The sequence below is a fragment of the Pinus tabuliformis genome, chromosome 9 (genome assembly GCF_031772625.1).
Source record: "Pinus tabuliformis cultivar Carrire ecotype Pingquan chromosome 9, CPIR1, whole genome shotgun sequence".
Lineage (NCBI taxonomy): Eukaryota > Viridiplantae > Streptophyta > Pinopsida > Pinales > Pinaceae > Pinus > Pinus tabuliformis.
Window position 1 is genome coordinate 626,845,003 of NC_142307.1, and position 18,856 is coordinate 626,863,858.

At 33.7% G+C, this 18,856-nt stretch overlaps 1 protein-coding gene across 1 annotated transcript; it reads left to right on the forward strand.

Annotated features, from left to right (window-relative positions):
* Nucleotides 1-14,530: 14,530 nt before the first annotated feature.
* LOC149150178 (protein DMR6-LIKE OXYGENASE 1-like) lies at nucleotides 14,531-16,189 on the forward strand. Its single transcript, XM_089438971.1, has 4 exons — nucleotides 14,531-14,835; nucleotides 14,987-15,234; nucleotides 15,347-15,671; nucleotides 15,779-16,189. The coding sequence occupies exons 1-4, from the start codon at nucleotides 14,587-14,589 to the stop codon at nucleotides 16,019-16,021; spliced, it is 1,065 nt and encodes a 354-aa protein (XP_089295097.1). The 5' UTR covers nucleotides 14,531-14,586; the 3' UTR covers nucleotides 16,022-16,189.
* Nucleotides 16,190-18,856: the final 2,667 nt, after the last annotated feature.

Here is an 18,856-nt window from a genome sequence, read left to right on the forward strand (position 1 = left end):
AGCCCAACAGAGTGGTCAATTGGGAGTGTTTTTGTTCCAAGTGTTGTTGGAGAAAATGGACCGGGAAAATGTGTTGCATGTAGAACATTCCAAAGTTGCAGGACAAAGGTTGCTAATAATCCATATCTTGTTGAGAGGGAGTGTTGAAAATGCAACAAGATGATGGAGCTTAGTGAAAAGAAGTCGCCTTCACTAAGTGGGCCAGCAGGCTATTTTTGGCGCAAAGTCTATTTTTAGACTATGTCTACTTTTAGACATATGGATCATGGTCTATGATTTGCAGGATGCTATTTATGGATGATTGGTCATGTTGGGAAAAATAGATGGACTTCTATTTCTGGATCACAGCGGAGTGAGCAGAGTCTATTTTTAGACTGCTAGTTCAAAAATAGAAAATCAAATATTATTACCCCTTAATAATATTTGGACTATAAACTTTATCATATTCTCTTGGGGCACTTCAGTTCGAGCTACAGATGTGGCACATGCAGCTGACAGAAGGAAATACGCATTCCTTATGGGTTACTTGAGCTATTGCATGCAGAACTTCAGTTAGAACTCAACTGATTGAGTTTGGTGGAGTTGATGGAGTTGTGTTCAGTTTGACTTAGTTGAACTAGTTGTATTTAGTCTAACTGCAGAATACACTAGTGATGAGTGATGTGAATTAATTCACTAATTATTAACTCAAAAAGAAACTAAAGAATACATTAGTTAACTCAGTGCATGGACAGTTTAGTTGAGACAAGTGTTAGAGGTAAGTGAAAGGGCAAGATAGCTGTCAGTTGTGACTATAGTTGTGCAAGAGATTTGCACAATCAGTGGATTGAGATTGCCAATGAGGATTGCGTAGTACAACAAAAGGGAAATACGAGTTTGGATCAGTCATTCTCATCTATTCTCATGCAGGATTGCGCAGTGGAGGTAGGCAAGTAGCGGAGGAGATTTGAACCTGTGATTAATTCAGATCTGAGCTAGTTTGTGTGTAACAGGTGGAGATAGTACTGAGTACTTGCTAGGAGTATTGTACTATGTATTGTTACATGTTCTCAATCAATATAATATACAGATAGTGTGGGGTTTTTAGCTGTATGCTTTCCCCGGGTTACATACTGTGTTAATGTGCACATGCGATTGATGTTTCATTGTTTTTAATTCCGTAAAATTGATGATCAACGTAGAGGAGGTTATGTATTATGCATGCATTTCGCAATAGTGTATAATCGGGATAATCTCTGTGAATAAGTGTCATATTATTCAAAATTTCTATATCTTAAGAACCCTTGGTGATTTTGAAAAGAAAGCCAAAGGAATTTGTTCCAAGCTCATTAAACCAATGGGATATAATGGACAAAGGATCTGAAAGAGAAGTCATGGGATTCTAAAATTCATTGTAGTTGAACATAGGCTTAAGCATAAAGGCCTAGAATTCAATGAACAAGAGAGTTTGGCATAATCAATGGTAACCTAACAACCTTTTCCAAGGCACAAAGGATTAAAGAATAAGTCAATTCAATTGAAAAAGGTAGGTAGTGAAAAAATAAGTGGGAAGAAAACCATTCCAACTTGCTTGTAAAAGCTTGAAGGAGGCCATCCAAGAGATATATCTACCATCCAACTATGCACCCACACTTGGGAGACCAAGCTAATGAGCACAAGCATAGCTTGAAGAGGTATGCAAGGCATCTTTGGTTTGGTTTTGTTTTGTAAAAGAATTCACAATACTAATGTTTGTTGCCACTCGAGAAATAGTAAGATGCCAAACAACCCATTCAATATTAAGAATTTTTCCCACTATTGCAAGTAGGAGGATTCATTTGGAGCTTTATCCCAAAATCATTTAAAGAAAAATTTGGAGAGTGAAAGACAAGGGCAAGGAAGAAGGAGAAGTAAGTGTCTAAGAATTATGATATTAGAAGGTGTCATTAGAATTAATCCAGTTGGAAAAACGCTTTTGGCAAAGGAAATAGGAAATCCCTATTCAATGGTTATTTTCCATCTTGTCACAAAATCACCACCTTTTGAAGATCTATCATAAATGACTTAGTGGTGTTTTAAAGAGTCTATAATAGCCAAGAGACAATTCTAGCCTATGGTAGGAGAGGAGACAAGGGAGAATTTTAGGAGCTAAATTTTGCAAATAGGATAATTTTCCATTGTTTTTCCAAAAAAAATTCACTAGTTTCCATTTTTTCTAGAAATGATTCACTCAAATTTTATAAGATACAATTATTTTATCTTAAAAGTCACTGAAAAATAAAAAAAAATTATATAAAATCCTTAAAAATTTGTATAATTTTACTAAATTATAACCAAACATTTTATAGTTTGCATCTTAGGACTAATAAAATTCACCTAATTTTATATACTTTCCATCCTTAAAATTAGCTAATAAGCATGTGGTTATCCAAAAAAATAAAAAATTAAGCTCAAATATTTAGGCGCAAAAAACTTTTATAAAAAGTTTAATCTCAACTAAATTCAAATAAACTTTTATTATTTAAAATTTATAATAAAATTTAATTTTCCAAATTTTAAATTAATATATATATATATATATATATATATATATATATATATATATATATATATATAACTTTGCAAAATAAATATATATATCATTTTCCAATTAATATAATCTTTTTTATATAAAAAATGAAATTTGTATTAAAAAAATATTTTAACTTTTATGAATATATCATTTAAATATTTAATATCAAGATATCATTTAAATATTTAATATCAATATATATACATGAAAGATAGGCATTCTCAATTACATTGAGTTTATCTCCCAATTTTAAAGATTAAACACTTCGCATTCAATATTATTAAAATTATTTTATAAAACATGACCATATAGATATATTGTATTATTTTATAAGAGAAATAATTTATTATTAAAATAATATGGTAAAAGTTTTAAAAATCTTAGAGAGGACTATTTTTGTATTAAAGTAAAATTAGAATTAAATGTTAAATTTTAAATAAAAAAATATTATAAATTATATAATAGAAAGAATAAATTGATAAAATCTTGAGATTTTGAGAAGAGTTTTTGGCGAAAATCACATCATAATTCATTTGTGTACTTATTTCTTCAAAAAGTGTCAACAAATAAATTATGATGTGATTTTGGTAAAATAACCCTTGTCAAAAACTTAATATAGATCACAGAAGCTTAAATTCAACAAAATCCCATGCACAGATTACTTGAACAAATTATATATGCATGCAAAGTTCAGATCTCCCAGACAGAGATTACATGAATTTTCTATGCTAAGTGAGTTCATCATTGTGCACCATCCCATTCCCAGATGACGATGTCTCTATAATCTTGCACTTTAAAAGTACTTTAATGTCATGTGGAAGCGGCACCAAGCGGTAACAACACCTAAAGTCAAGAAACTCAAGGTGCATCAATCGCCACAATGATGCTGGCAATGATTTTAAGGGTAATAGAGATAGGTCTAATACCTTCAAATTGGTGAAATTAAGGAAAAAGCTTTGTGGAATTTCTCTCAAATATATATTTTCTCGTAACATTAGAGAAACTACTTTCGGACATCTAAATTCATTGGTCGGAGAAGATGTAATATTGTTGTTGCAAAGTGATATCCATGTCGTGGAAACGTTGAAACCTATGACTTGCCCTAATTGCATAATTTTCCTCTTTCTTGATGATATAAATCCCCATATCGCGGAGAACATCGTGAACATAAATATAGCGCACAATAACTTCATCGACTTCATCAACCTCTTCATTCACCAAGGAAATATCGAGAAGCAACTTTACATACCTACACCCAGTGTCCAGTAAATAGTCATAGTCCCGATCATTGGTCTTGACTAGACCTTCTGAGATCCACATTCACACCAAACCTTCTGCAGAAATTCGTGCATCTTCCTCTCAGCATAACTCCATCTCAACTCAATCTCAATTGCTAATACAAATATTTTTCAATTCATTAGGGTTATATAAGAATCAACTTGTTTGTGTTGTTAATAATGATGGCACATCTATTTGGTCACTATAAAAGGTAGATAATTTTGAATTTGGTTAAATGTTGACAGATAAATTTTGGAATATTTTGAAGATGATTGGGGACATAGATGGTCATTGCTTCAATCTATCTCTTTGTATATAAATACTAAATGTGCAAGTTACGTACCTTTGTGCATAGTTGGAGAAAAAGTTCTTATGCTCGGTTGGTCTGGAGTGTAGTTAAAGTTGTATGATTTACTAAGTGGAATATGCAAAACAACAACAGCTTAAACTAGGATCTATTAGGCACTGTGAAGAATCAAATCGCAACTTGAAATCTAGAGGAATGTAAATTATGTATACCTCACTAAACTTTAGTAATCAAATTATTACTTGGAGGTAGGTCCCTTCTACCACAAACAAAAAGACTCATAAACTAATTTAATGTATGACTTGGCCATAACATTAAAAATAAATTATTATTAATATTATGAAAAAATTAATACATTGCATAGAATTAAATAATTAAAAAAAATTACACATTAAAATATTTGATCCTTTACCAATAATTCAATACCTTAAAATATTAAAATTATAATAATAAATATATTAAATTTTATTTTGTTTAACATCCACTTGCCCATGATACCACTACAAAATAGATTTACAAACCTAAATATTGTCCATAAAGAAAGAAAGAAAGTACAAAGAGGGGACTTAATATGAAGGAGAGAGAATTTAGTGATTTTTTTTCCAAATAGAACATGATTAGAAGTCACATTAATTAATCTATTAAGATGTATGGTGCAATAATATAATGAAATCAAATCCCTATTTGATGTCATGAGTTAATGGTGATAGAGAAATCAAGCAAAATGTGATTGGGAGTTGAGATTTAAGTTATAGGTATGTGCTGGTACAACTTTATTAAAGTAATTTCTTTTCAATATGGTACACTCATTTATACTTTTCAGGTTATATTATGCCTATTCATATAATATTTTTTTCCCTAATATAATTATAGATATAAATAATAATATAATTAAATTTAAATTTTATATATTATTTTTCATTTTTACATTATAATAAATTTATTAAAAATATACATATAAAATTTAGAATTTAGAATTTCCTTCGCATTTAATGTTCATAATTGAGTGATCACCTTTAAAAATAACATCAATTATTAAAAACAGTAATATATCCCAATATATTATTCACTTTTTTGCACATTAAATTGATAAACAAGTTTGAATATTTATTAAAAACACCTTACCATTCAAAATAAATTTCAAAATATAGTAAAGGACATTAAAAAAAAAATGAATTTCCAAAAAATATGGAACTCTATCCATGGTTGCTGAACACATTTTAAATATATATATATATTTTATAACTACAATTTAAAACAAAGAACATCCTCCAAAACTATTTAGATCTTGAAATATATAAACACTAATTGAGTGTCTACCGAAAACAAATTTGACACTGAAAAATAATTTTAGTTGTGATTTATTATTTTTAAAATTTAGATGATCTTAAAATACTATAGAACCATTGAAACTTTGTTTTCACTCTTGAAATTTTGCATCCATTATTATGCCAATTGGCCTTTCTTTTGAATCAGTCGACCTCTGGTTTTTGTCTACACTTCTCGTGTCTGTTTCACATTTGTGCACATATCTCCATTTGACATATGTGTGCACTAGTTTTACACCAGAGTCTTTTACGCCCAATTTCCAGGAAAATCCGTTTCAGTGATTTGTGGAGTTTAAGGCACTGGATATGAGTGTTATGGTGCATGAATGAGACTCTATCAATGGAAGCGACTGCCAATGGCATAATATTTACTACCAATTCCAAATCAATGATCCCTTCATGGATACTCTTGATACCCTGTTCGCAAATCTGGAACAAAACACAGGCTTCATTGCAAGTCACGACTATAAGTTGGGGATTGCAAGGCCCATGTCGTGATCTAAAAAGTAAAACTGACTTGCTGAGCACTCAACACCCAAGGGACCATCTCGATCCCGCCCTGTCATAGTGACCATATCCACGCAATGGCTAAAAAGATCAGTGTAGACAACAATGCACTTGCAGTATCAAAGCCTCTTAGTATATGCATTTTTGAAGATATTAAAAGTTAAAACGCCTTAGGGTGAGATCTGCAGTTCGAATCTCCAGGTCACCTTAGGGCATTGCCTGAAGGAGGAAGATAAACAACAACTTGTAGGGTATGGAGACGAGAAATCTCTACGCGGAGAATGCATTAAGCATTCCATCATGCTTGTTTTCATGGCCTCTACCTCACTTGCAATCTTTGCCCCTGAAGCTATGCCTGTTCTTCTTTCATCTCTTCATAGCTATTTTATCCTCTTTTCCACCAAGCTCTCTGTTTATAAGCTTAGGGTGTTCGAAGAGTTCCAGGAAATTAGGAAAAAGTTTCAAATCTCAAGAAGCCAAATTCACTTGGCATTAGCTGGAACTGTAATTGGCCTTAACATCTTGGCCCTAAGTTTCTTCAGTCTTTTCACTCTGAGGGACCTAATGATTCCAAATATTATTTTATGTAATAAATTATTTTATGGATCTAGTGGTCACTAATCTGTGGGGACCACGAACCACATAGAAAAAAAAATTGATATCCATTACAAGAGGATGTTGGGTAGGGGGATTATGACTTCGTCTAAGTGGATAAGGACCTAGTGTTAGGTTTCACCTAGCCTTTTATGTATCTCGTGTAGACTCACGACTCACCCCTTGGGATTCTCCCATGTCAAAGTAGTTTATATGGAAACCTAGCCTGAAATTTTCCCATAACTTTCTTAAGAAATATAGGGGTACCTCCCTATTGTTAGAAGGAGGTTTATCAAATACCATGAATCGCCTATCCATCCAATGGTATTGAAGTGGTTGGTATGTGCAACCGTCCATACAAATGTGTTTTTCGTTTACTCATAAACATTTGCCATTCCTTGGGTAAGTGAAAACAAACAAAAAATCTTGTTTAGCAATGTTAATTTCTCTAATTTGGTTTTTATTAAGACCAGTTCAATAGCGTTCATACATTCTAGGTCTATAATAAAAAATATTGGTTAAGTAGCACTATCCATTGGAAATGGATGATACAATTGAATTTAATGAACTTGCAAGAGACAATTTTGAGGGATCTCTTTTGTTTTGCAGATCCTGTATTAGTACCCTCAAAGTAGAAAAGGATAAATCCATTTCATCAATGGGAATTATTTGTTCTTGGTTGGGTTTTGGTTATTCTAAGTTATAGTTTGACCATCGTGTGAAAATTCCTACACTGAAGGAACCCCTACTACAGCAAATCTGAATCTACTTCACCTACTTTATTTTTAAATTACATTCATCAAGTTATTCTTTTGAATACTAAAGCAAATTACTTTTGAAACCTACACTAATTAAATATTTGATCTCATGAAATAGAAAACAGAGCAAAGAACAAGGTACATAAGACACACTTATTTTTGGACACAATTGTCCTGAGAAAAACCCATTGCCAGAAAATCACTACAACAGTTCTTAGGGTTTATTATTATGTAGGAGAAATATTTGAATACAAATATAAGATGCTCATATAGAAATCCATTACAGAGAAAATATTGGCGGAAAAATTGATTGAGATTCACCTCACTTCACCGTGCAGAATTTCGACTGATCCGACACAGGACTGGCTAACCTTGACTACTTTTGTATTGGCCCTGTGTAGGCCCTATGTCAACTCCTCTGCCCTCTACATCTGCTATCCCATCTATTGTAGAAATTCCTGGCAGTTTCGGTTGTTTCCCGCAGTTCCGTCTTCTAGGTGGCAAGCAACTTTTCCCTCTGCACAATCCTTTTTGGCTCTGTGTCAAGACTCCATGGGCCCAGACTGGCCCAACGTCAACTCTCTCGGCTACTTCGTTGCCTCCCTGTAAGCTCTCTCCACCTCTCTTTCATTATTCTTCGGAAAGTCCTTCTCCTGGATTCTCACTGCCCCTCTGCTATAGTTTGATCACCTAGTTCAAATTTCTCAGCTTCCTAGCCCCAAAAATCAAACTCTAGATCAATTTGTTCTCTCTGTGTGGGTTTCAAAATGAAACCCAAGCCTCCATCTTATACTTTTCCAGTTGAGACTTCAACGACCGAGATTAAGTCTCTAATCAATGGCTAAGATTAAAAAATGACTTGATCTACCTTCTAGATCATTCTCACCCATATTTTGATTAATACCCATTAATATTTTAATTTCCCTAAGTTTGGACTTAGGAACTGCATTAAAAATATTAATTATTTTAATAAAATATGATCCGAGTGAAATTTGACCAAACGATTTTTGGGTTCTTTAGGAATCGTGTGCCTTAGCCTCTCTACCAATTTTCAAGGCTAGAGCACTTCTGATGCTACCAAAAACTAACACTCCCTCTTAGTAAGGAAAGTGCTCTAGCAACAATATCCGCGTGCATGCTGCTCTGTTTCTGAAGCACCTCCTTTTTGCACTGTTTCTACCACCAACATTGTGTTGATGTTACTATTGTATTGTTCTCCATGACACTGCCACTTCCACTATTGCATCTTGTACTACAACTTCCTCTCAAATGTTGCATCTTCTATGTTGCTAGCATTGCCACTGCCAACACTGCATCCATACTGCAACTAAGTTGCTGAGAGAAGCAACTAAAAAACATCCAAAATTAGATGAACTTAACTATGTTCAACATAATACCATGGATTTCGGAATCTGACTGCTCATTATTTAACCCTCTGAATCTTTTGTGCTACTGCTAACTTTTGCACTCTGCCAACTACACTACTACTAACCTTGCTCTATGTTGATCAACTCTTGGTATCGGGCTACTACATCTATCCTCCAAACAATACACTGCATCATCTAACACTAATTCCATCTCGCTACTACTAAATTTTGGGCTCACGTAGCAAGGAATTGATCCAAGAAGTGGAAACCTCAAGGATCCTGCCCACATGTAGTCCTCTCGACTACAACTCAATATTGCCCCATCTCCCTCCGGGAGATGTGAGGGCACTCATGGAAAACTCATCTTCATCAATCTTTATTGAAGCAACCTTAGGATCATGTTTCTCATCCTTATCATTTTTCTTCAAAGGACACTAGGATGCATAATGGCCCATCTCACCACAACTAAAACATTTCTCCTTCGAAATGTCCTTCGTTCACTTCGTCTTATTCCATCTCTTCAATGCTAGAGCTGTGTTTTCCTCATCCTCCTTTGTCTTTGTGCCACTCCCACTATTTCCATTCAAGTTGACCTTTACTAGGTCCCTCCTTAACTCCTCCCGCTGAAGAGTCGCCTACATCTCCTCCCATGAAGGTAGGTTTTCCCTACCTAATATGCTTTGGATGAAAAATTTCCATTCATCTAAGACCCCATTCAAGGCTATCCTCACCATCGCGGTTGGCTGAGGAGTGGACCCCACTGCAGCAAGCTAGTCTCTAGTGTCCTAAAGACGTTGAAGATAGACATTCACCCCTTCTCCTTTCTACATCAAAGTCCACTGCAACTTTTGCTCTAAATACATCTTCCGTTGTTTGGAGGAACCTTCATACAGAGAAGACAAGGCTCCCCACATATCTCAGGTTGTATCCTTGCCCTGCAAGTGTGAGACCACGTGATCTCAAAATCCATCGAGAATGAGCCTCTTTTCCTTCCCCTGCTTGGTCATGTACTTCTCCCTTTGATCGTTGTCAGTAGGAACAACCATAGTACTCTTGACATAGGCCTCAAGATCATATTCCTCGAGAACAACTAAGATTCTAGTCTTCTATATGACATAGTTGGAGGCTCCATCCAACCTATCCTAATCTCTGAGCCCATGCAATGCCATCTCACCCAATTGTCAAACTGACTCATCTAGTCACTGCTTAGCACTGCTCACTTTCTCAGCAAGTGAGAAATTCAAACTTTCTGGCAGAAAGTTCTTTTATGAGAAAATTCTCCTTCTACGTGTCTTTGTTCTTTTCTAACAGATTTCTACCCCAACAAAAACTACGCCCTTCAAGCAATGCGTTGAGGCTCTACATCACTCCCTCTGCCTCTACAAACTCACAAACTAGAAATTGTACCTCTTTGTCATCTCACTCAGAGAGAGATTTCCTCATATCTACTTCTTGACAAGGACTACGAAATCCCTTCAATGGGATTTGAATTTCTTCCAAGTGCAGCTTTCGGCATCAGTGCTGAGCACTGGATTTTCTCTTCCTGTTTCAAAATCAATTCTCTGATACCATGTGAAAATTCCTACACTGAAGGAACCCCTACTGCACCAAATCTGAATCTACTTCACCTACTTGATTTTTAAATTACATTCATCAAGTTATTATTTTGAATATTGAAGAAAATTACTTCTATAACCTACACTCATTAAATATTTGATCTCATGAAACAGAAAATAGAGAAAAGAACAAGACACATAGGACACACTTACTTTTGTACACAATAGTCCCCGGAAAAACCCAATGCAGGAAAATCAGTGCAACAATTCTGAGGTTTATTATTATGTAGGAGAAATATCTGAATACAAATATAGGATTCTTATCTAGCAATCCTTTACAAAGAAAATACTTGCGGAAAACCTGAGTGAGTTTTACCTCACTTTACCAGGCAAAATTCCAGCTAATCCAGCACAAGACTGGCTAACACAACCTACTTCTGTGTTGGCCCTACGTAGGCCCTACGTCAGCTCCTCTTCCCTCTATGTCAGCTATCTCGACTATTTTGGGAGTTCCCGATAGTTCCAACTGTTTTCATCAGTTTCAGCTTCTGTGTGACAAGCAACGTTTCCCTCTGCGAAGTCCTTTCTAGCTCTACATTAAGTCAACATGGGCCCAGACTGGCATAACATCAACTTTCTTGGCTACTGCGCTGCCTCTCTGTAAGCTCTCTCCACCTCTCTATCAGTATTCTTCGGAAAGTCATTCTCCTGGATTCTCACTGCCCCTCTGCTACAGAATGATCACATAGTCTAAATTTTTCAGCTTCCTAGCCCTAGAAATCGAATTCTAGATCAATTTGTCCCCTCTGTGCGTGTTTCCAAATGAATCCCAAACCTCCATCTTATACTTTTCCTGTTGAGACTTCAACGACTGAGATTAAGTCTCTAATCAACAACTAAGATTAAAAAATGACTTGATCAACATTCTAGATCATTCTTACCCATATTTTGATTAATACTTATTAATATTTTAATTTCCCTAAGTTTAGACTTAGGAACTCCATTAAAAATATTGATTATTTTAATAAAATATAATCCGTGTGGAATTTCACCAAATGATTTCTAGGTTCTTTAGAACTTAGGTGCCTTAGCCTTTCCACCAATTTTCAACGTTAGAGCATTTACGATTCTACAAAAAAATAATACATCACGGGTTTGGGTTCTCACTAGGTTTGATGGTAACCAAGTTTTCTGCAATTTGATATGGTGATTTTGTTGAAGGTATGATTTAGGATTTTTCTCAATTTTAAACTAAAATTTTAGGAAACAAAAAAAGAAAAAAAATCCATTAGACTTCTTACCTAGAACACAAGGAAGATGTATGTCATTGATTGGAAAATAGTTGTAGACAAAGGATGATAAATTTTCCCCAATAACCCTTAAAAACATATATTGTGATCCCAAAATCACAAAAAATAGGGTTTTGGGCACATAAAAACTAGTCACACAAGAATGTGTGTGTCTTACGAAAAGCACATGAACTTTCTTAGGAAGGTCTGCACATTCCTAAGAACACATGCACATTCTTAGGAAGGTGTGCATATTTTTAAGAGCATGTGCACATTCTTAGGATTGTGCATTCGCTCGTGATCCATGATAACTTGATGGCCTAGTTGGTATCTTGGTTCAGATCTTAGGGCTTGCTAAAATTCAATGCCTACGAATGCATGCATGCTCCTAGGATAACACATGTGTTTCAGTGGGTGTGTATTTGGGAAGCCCTGATTGCCACTTTTGAGGGCATCATCTTCATGTGAGCATGTTATTTAATTTCAAATTTTTGGGGGGTCTACTATTTCCATGCTCAAATGTTGAGCATTTTATGGTTTTGTGGTTTAAGAACTATTTGTTGGCAGTAAAGAATTCTCCCCCACAATATCACTTTCTTACTTTATTGTATATATCCTCTATAAATCTGTGGCATAAATTATAATAGCTATCTAAGTCCTTGGTGCTTGAAGAAGTTGTTGTGTTAAAATATTTGCTTTCATTTTGACATATTGAGTTGTTGTGTGGTATAATGACTTATCTCTAAAGGAAGCTACTTGAATTCCTCATGGGAGATGACAAGACTTCCTTTGAAACAATTGAACTACTTTGTGTGGAGGAAGGGGACTTAGAAACAACAATTTCTTCAACCTTTAGACTGCTCAGCACCATTAGAAGTTCCCTTAAGTCGATTAAAGACTGTGTAAACCCTATGGATATGAAAGGTGTTTATATCATCCATTGTTCTTGTGGAACCTCATACATCAGTCAAACTAGTTGATCTATTAACCAGAGGATCAAGGAACATGTTTCTGATATCAAGCATAGGAGGACCAAATCTTCAGCTTTAGACGAACATGCAGAGAAGACCAAGCATCATATATGCATTGAGGAGGCTAGGGTTATCGCTAAGAATCCTCATTTCCACCATCGGAAGTTTAGGGAAGCCATTGAAATTGAGAGGCCCTCTAGTAATATTAATAGGGATGATGGCTGGAAAATTAGTAGCTGTTAGATTCCTGCACTCACTTCATAGTTTTCTCCTTCTTTGTCTAGGTTTTTTTATTTATTATTATTTATGAATAATATTTAATTATCAATAATATTTATCATTTTCAGCATTATTTTATTTATACTAGTGCTTTAGATATTAGAATCTCTTTTTTATACAATAGAATGTATTTAAATTTATATATTTAATCTTTATTTTATTGGTTTAATAATAAATAATATAATTATCAACATTATTTTTATTTATACTAAAACTGTTTTAGTAATATTAGAGTCTCTTTTTATTAAATGTTAAACTTTAATCATGCATAGCATATATATAGATTTATATATTTAATCTTTATTATTAGTTTAACTTTTGATTATATCGTTATATATATAAATGAAATAAAAAGAATCAAATATCTCTAAAAACCCTAATTTTTAGTTTTTCATATATAGATCATTAAATTTGATTCTTTATATTCAGATTATTAAAAGTTATATATATCATTTTAAATAACTATAGTATAAATTTATATATCGATATTAATTTATATAATTTATTATAACTGGATATATTACAATAAAAATGAAAAGCATAAAACCTATATGGGTCATTATAAATAATTAGTTTTGATTATATATATATATAGATAGATTTAATAATTATAGTATAATTTATATATATATATATATATATATATATATATATATATATATATATCGATTTTAATTTAAATATATAATTTAATAATGTATTATAATTTCACTGAATATAATACATTAAAAATATGATGAGTTATTATTTTTATTCAGAAATTAAAACCCTCATCTAATATAACCATTATTAAGTTGATAAATAAAAAAATATATATTTGTTTTTTATAAACTAAACAATAAATAAATTAATAAAATTTATCTAAATATTATTAAACATTCCCCCTTTACCTCTTTCAGTCAAATATAGATGTTATCTTCTAGTTGTTACTTTTACCTGTCTCCCTATTTAACCTTCTTCCCGGATGTGTTTCTTCATCGTGACCTAAAGATGAACCACACTCGCTCGAAACGCATCTATTTCTTCAGCGTGTCCCCAAGATGAACCACACTCGTTGGTTCGAAATGCATCGACCAAAATCTTCAATGTGATTTCTCCAAAAAATTCTCTATACAAACAAATAATTCTATAATCTTACCAAATAAAAAAAAAAAATTTCACCCCATATTTCTTTCATTCTACTCTCATTATATTTTAGCCACCACTTGTTTTACCCACCCTTCATATATATATATATATATTAGTATAAAAAAATCACTATAAAAAATTACAAATAAATAAAAAAATCAAATGGAAAAAATGATTCGTTTACCGACTAAAGTTGCTTTAAAAGGTGAGATGAACGATGAAGTCACTCGTGATGTGAAACGGCCTTTATCAAAAACCAACGTCAAAAGTGTGCCTCGCATGCCGACAAAACTCCGTCGTCAGGCGCTCTAAATTCAATCCTCGTTCTTGAATGTGTTAACAAATCGTCAGGAGCTTCACCATCAAATCTCGCATCCCATAAAGACTCCGTCGTCAGGCGCTCTAAATTCAATCCTCGTTCTTGAATGTTAGGCGGCCACCTGCCTTATTTGAATTCACGGACCAACTCTTCCGTCGTCACCGCTCTAGAAGGAAAACTATCCATTTGGATTGGGTACTTGGTCGTCAAACGGTGGCGAAGAAGGATTGCTATGTAATATTGGCAGAAAAGTAATATTGCTCTACTTTATTATCTAATATTGCCAGAAAAGTAATATTGCTGTACTCTATAAATTCGCAAGTTTAATATCCGTAGCACACACATTGGAGCAAGATGTCTTCTACAATGGATGCGCAGACCCAACAGCTGAGTAGTGCCATTCAGAAGCTCATATCCAATGGAACAAACAACCTGGAGGTGCAGGAAAGATATATCCTGCCTCCCCATGAACGCCTACAGGTGTCTCAGATCTCTTACTCTGAGAGCATCCCTGTGATAGACCTAAAAGACCTGGATGGCCCTAACAGAGCAACGGTAGTCCATCAAATCCGACTTGCATGCGAAAAAGATGGTTTCTTCCAGGTTTCTACCTCCCCTCAAATACTTACTTAAACTTTTGGTTGAATGTGCAGACTATTGAGTCTATACATCTCTGTTGGTATGCTGGTATTAATATAATATAGTGACTGTGTCAAGTTTCATATCCGATTGACTAATTTTTTATTCATATCAGATAGTGAACCATGGCGTGCCAAAGAATGTCATGGAAAGCATGATGGGGATAGCCAAAGAGTTCTTCGAAATGCCAGTCGAAGACCGAGCATGCCTCTACTCAGAGGACGTAAAGCAGCTAGCCCGGGTTTCTACCAGCTTCAATGTTAACAAAGACAAGGTTCTCAACTGGTTGGACTATCTCACTCACCCTTGTCATCCTCTAGAAGAAGTCATCGGCTCTTGGCCTGAAAAACCAGCAGCCTACAGGTAATCAGCAAACCTTTATCTGTTACATGATATCTAAGACAGAACACTAGAAAATATTCATCTTAACCCACCATGGAAAAGTTTAGCTGTTTTGACTTGAGTTTTGTTACAGAGAAATTGCGGGCAAGTACTCTGGTGAGCTGAGAGCACTGATTTTAAGGTTGCTTGCTGCAATTTCAGAAGCTCTGGGGCTAGATTCCAATTACTTGAATAAAATTCTTGGAAAACATAGCCATATGATGAGTATAAATTATTATCCCCCATGCCCAAACCCAGATCTTACTATTGGTGCAGCAAGCCATTCAGATGCAAGCGCCATCACTGTGTTAATGCAAAGCGATAATGTCAGTGGCCTGCAAGTATTCAGAAATGGAAAGTGGGTTTCTGTAGAACCCATAGCTGACGCGTTTGTGGTCAATTTGGGAGATCAGCTGCAGGTGAGAGAGAATTCGCAGATCTATAAAGTTAAGTTATTTTTTCTCTCTGTGCAAGAATTTGATACTAATCATTCAATTTGCGTTGTGTGTGATTTGAATTGTATTAGGTTGTGAGCAATGGGAAATTTAAGAGCGTGGATCATCGAGTAATAACGAATAAGCAGAGTGCACGCATATCAATTCCCACTTTTTATTCTCCCGGACACGATGCTTTTATTGCTCCTGCAAGTAGCATGGTGGATGAACATCAGCCGGCTGTGTATAGAGGATACAAGTTTGAAGAGTTTGAAGGAGCTTTCTGGAACCAGGAATTAAAGGGAAAGAGTATACTGGATCGTTTCAAGATCTAATCAAAGATCTATTGAACACTCATTTATGTTGGTCTTTCATGTAGGTATCAAGAATTTGAATTCAATGAACCAAATAAATAATATATGTAATGTATGCATTGAACTAATAATCTAGGATTTATTAAGAAAAGTATAAGTAATTGAGTTTTTTCAAATTATCTTTTTAATAATAATAAAGTTTTAAATAAAAGGTTTAAGTTTTAAATTATTTTATTTTTCTTATCTTTTTATAATTTATTTTTATTTTCTATTAAAAATAATTTATTTAGTTTTTAGTTTATAGGGGTTTTGGATAGATGGTGATCAAATGTAATATATCTACCCAAACTCATGTAATTACGTAATATTATTATTTAACTTGTTGAAGTTTCGAATCAAGAAGTAGTTATGGAACGACTTGTAACTACCATTGTGCGTTCCAAGAAAATGATTGGAGTAGTGTGAGCAAGTTAAATGGTTTTCTTTCCTTCTAGTGGATGGGGGAAATATAATTTAAGAAAATATAGTCATAACACATGAAGTTTGGTACTTGGACTCATTTTATAAGCTCAACAAAAAGGCCCTAATTGTAGCCGCCATTAATATTCCCCCTTTTTCCTTGGTAGCCACGGCATGATGCTCTATACTCTTGTAGTTATTGCAGCAGCCATTAATATTCACCCTTTTTCCTTGGTAGCCACCCCATGATGCTCTATACTGTTGTAGTTTTCATTGCTAAATGCCTTCACAAAGAAAAGATGAGGGAAAGACAATTGCTCTAAGCGTAGAGATCAGGGAAAGACAATCACTCTGAGCTTAGTAGCTTGGCGATAGATACTCTTTGTTGGCCTCAATCTCCTCTTCATAGTGGGTAGTAAGATAAGTGGGTAAAGAAAGAGCTGTAAATCGCCAACAACCTTCCAAATCATGGACTATTGAAAGTCACTATGTTTCTCTCGTCTGCAAGAGATTATCCAAATATATTATACTAACAGATAAATAACTTCATTCTTTATGGAGAAGAATAAATTGTTTATTTAGATTTTTGGAAAATATCATGTTGTTGCGTTTTGCATGGAAAAATTAAGAAATTATGATAGATTTCCGAATATATATATATATATATATATATATATATATATAATATATATATATATATATAGATAAAGATTGTTATACTATATGTAGAAAAAGATTGTTGCAGCGTTAAAAGATAATTAACCTTTCTTGTCTTTATATGACATTGCATATGCCTTTTATGTAAGAAAAGATATGATGCATGCTATTTTCTTGAAAATGGATTTCCTAGTCATTTTCGTGGAAGTGAATATAGATTAAAGAGGGTAATTTGTGAAATATTCTCATGGGCAAGGGAGTTCTTTTGAAAAAGAATACTTAGTTATGAGAAAATATAATAACCTATGGATAGATGAAAGGCATAGAGATAATATAAGTCATATGAATCTTCTTTGGAAAGAATATGCTTTTTCTTGTGGGTGAAAGATAATTTAATTGTGTTAATTCATTTGCAAGAGTTTGCATAAGTTGCATGTTTTGGTGAGTAAAAAGGTTTTTCTTGTGCATGAAAGATAAGTTAATTCTATTAACTCATTTGTGAGAGTTTGCAAAAGTTACATGTTTTGGTGAGAAAAAATGTAAATGATTTGTGTGTTGCACATTGGATAATTTCATTTAATTGCATGGTTTAATGCATAAAAGGTTATCATTACTACTATCTTAGTTCTTATGCCCAAAAGAAAGGATGATTATGATACTTTCTTGAAAAAAAATGCATGAGAACTTTGTTATGATACTTCCTTGGAAAAAAATGCATAATAACTTTATACATAAATGATAGAGAAACTATGTTGGGTTCTTGAAAATAACTATGTGAAAAGAACACATATGAAGAAGCATAGAAACGATAGTTGGTTATATGCATGAAAATAGAACTATTGTGTTAGATATCTTAAGGAGAAACATGTATTTGTGTGCAGAACATAATAGGTATTTTGGAAAGTAAAACAAGTAGTTACTTGGAATAAGTGTACTACACTTCCTTTCTTAAATACATATATATGCATGCAAGAGATAATGACTAACACATTAGTTATGGTTTAGTGCAATGCATGTCTTTGTGCATACAACAGATTTTATAAATAGCTCTATCTTGTGAAAGATGCTTTTTGAAAATGGGCTTACATTTGCAAGCATGATAATAATGTCTATCATGTTAGCTTCCCCTCAGAAGGGAACATCTACTTTATTGGAAAGATTACTTAGTTACATGCACAAATAAGAAGCTAAGGGGCTAGCTCTCTTCGAATAATTTTTTATCTAATTATATGCATGAAAGACATAGATAAGTTTCTAGTATCCTTTAAGTGAAATGGATGGTTACAGTGGTTTCCTTTAGATATGAACGTATGCCAGTGCGACTATGATCACAGTAATGGGGTAATTATTTTGACATGCTTAATAATTATTTGTTATACATGCTCAATGTTGTTAGAAGAAGCATGTTGTTATATTATATTTACATCTCATGTATGCACATATGAATAGATGTTAAAAGATCGCTTTTAAAGAATGATTATTGACTGATTAATACTTTATATAATCTTGTTACCAATGATTATTGATGACAACAATAATAGGAAAGGATGGTGATTTGTGAAAAAGAAAAATTATATCTAACATTGTGGCAAATAAAGAACTAACGGTCCATGCTCATGAGTACGAGTTGCGGAATGGTACACTGATAGAGCAATCATGCCACAAGAATGTAAAGACTGGTGATATGTAGGCAAATGGTTTCATGATAATTGTAATAACTTTTAGCTAGGTATGTGGTAT

Coding starts and splice junctions, on each gene's coding strand:
- LOC149150178 (XM_089438971.1), top strand. CDS start 14,587: ATGTCTTCTACAATGGATGCGCAGACCCAACAGCTGAGTAGTGCCATT. Junction 14,836..14,986: donor AAAAAGATGGTTTCTTCCAG/GTTTCTACCTCC, acceptor TATTCATATCAG/ATAGTGAACCATGGCGTGCC. Junction 15,235..15,346: donor GAAAAACCAGCAGCCTACAG/GTAATCAGCAAA, acceptor GTTTTGTTACAG/AGAAATTGCGGGCAAGTACT.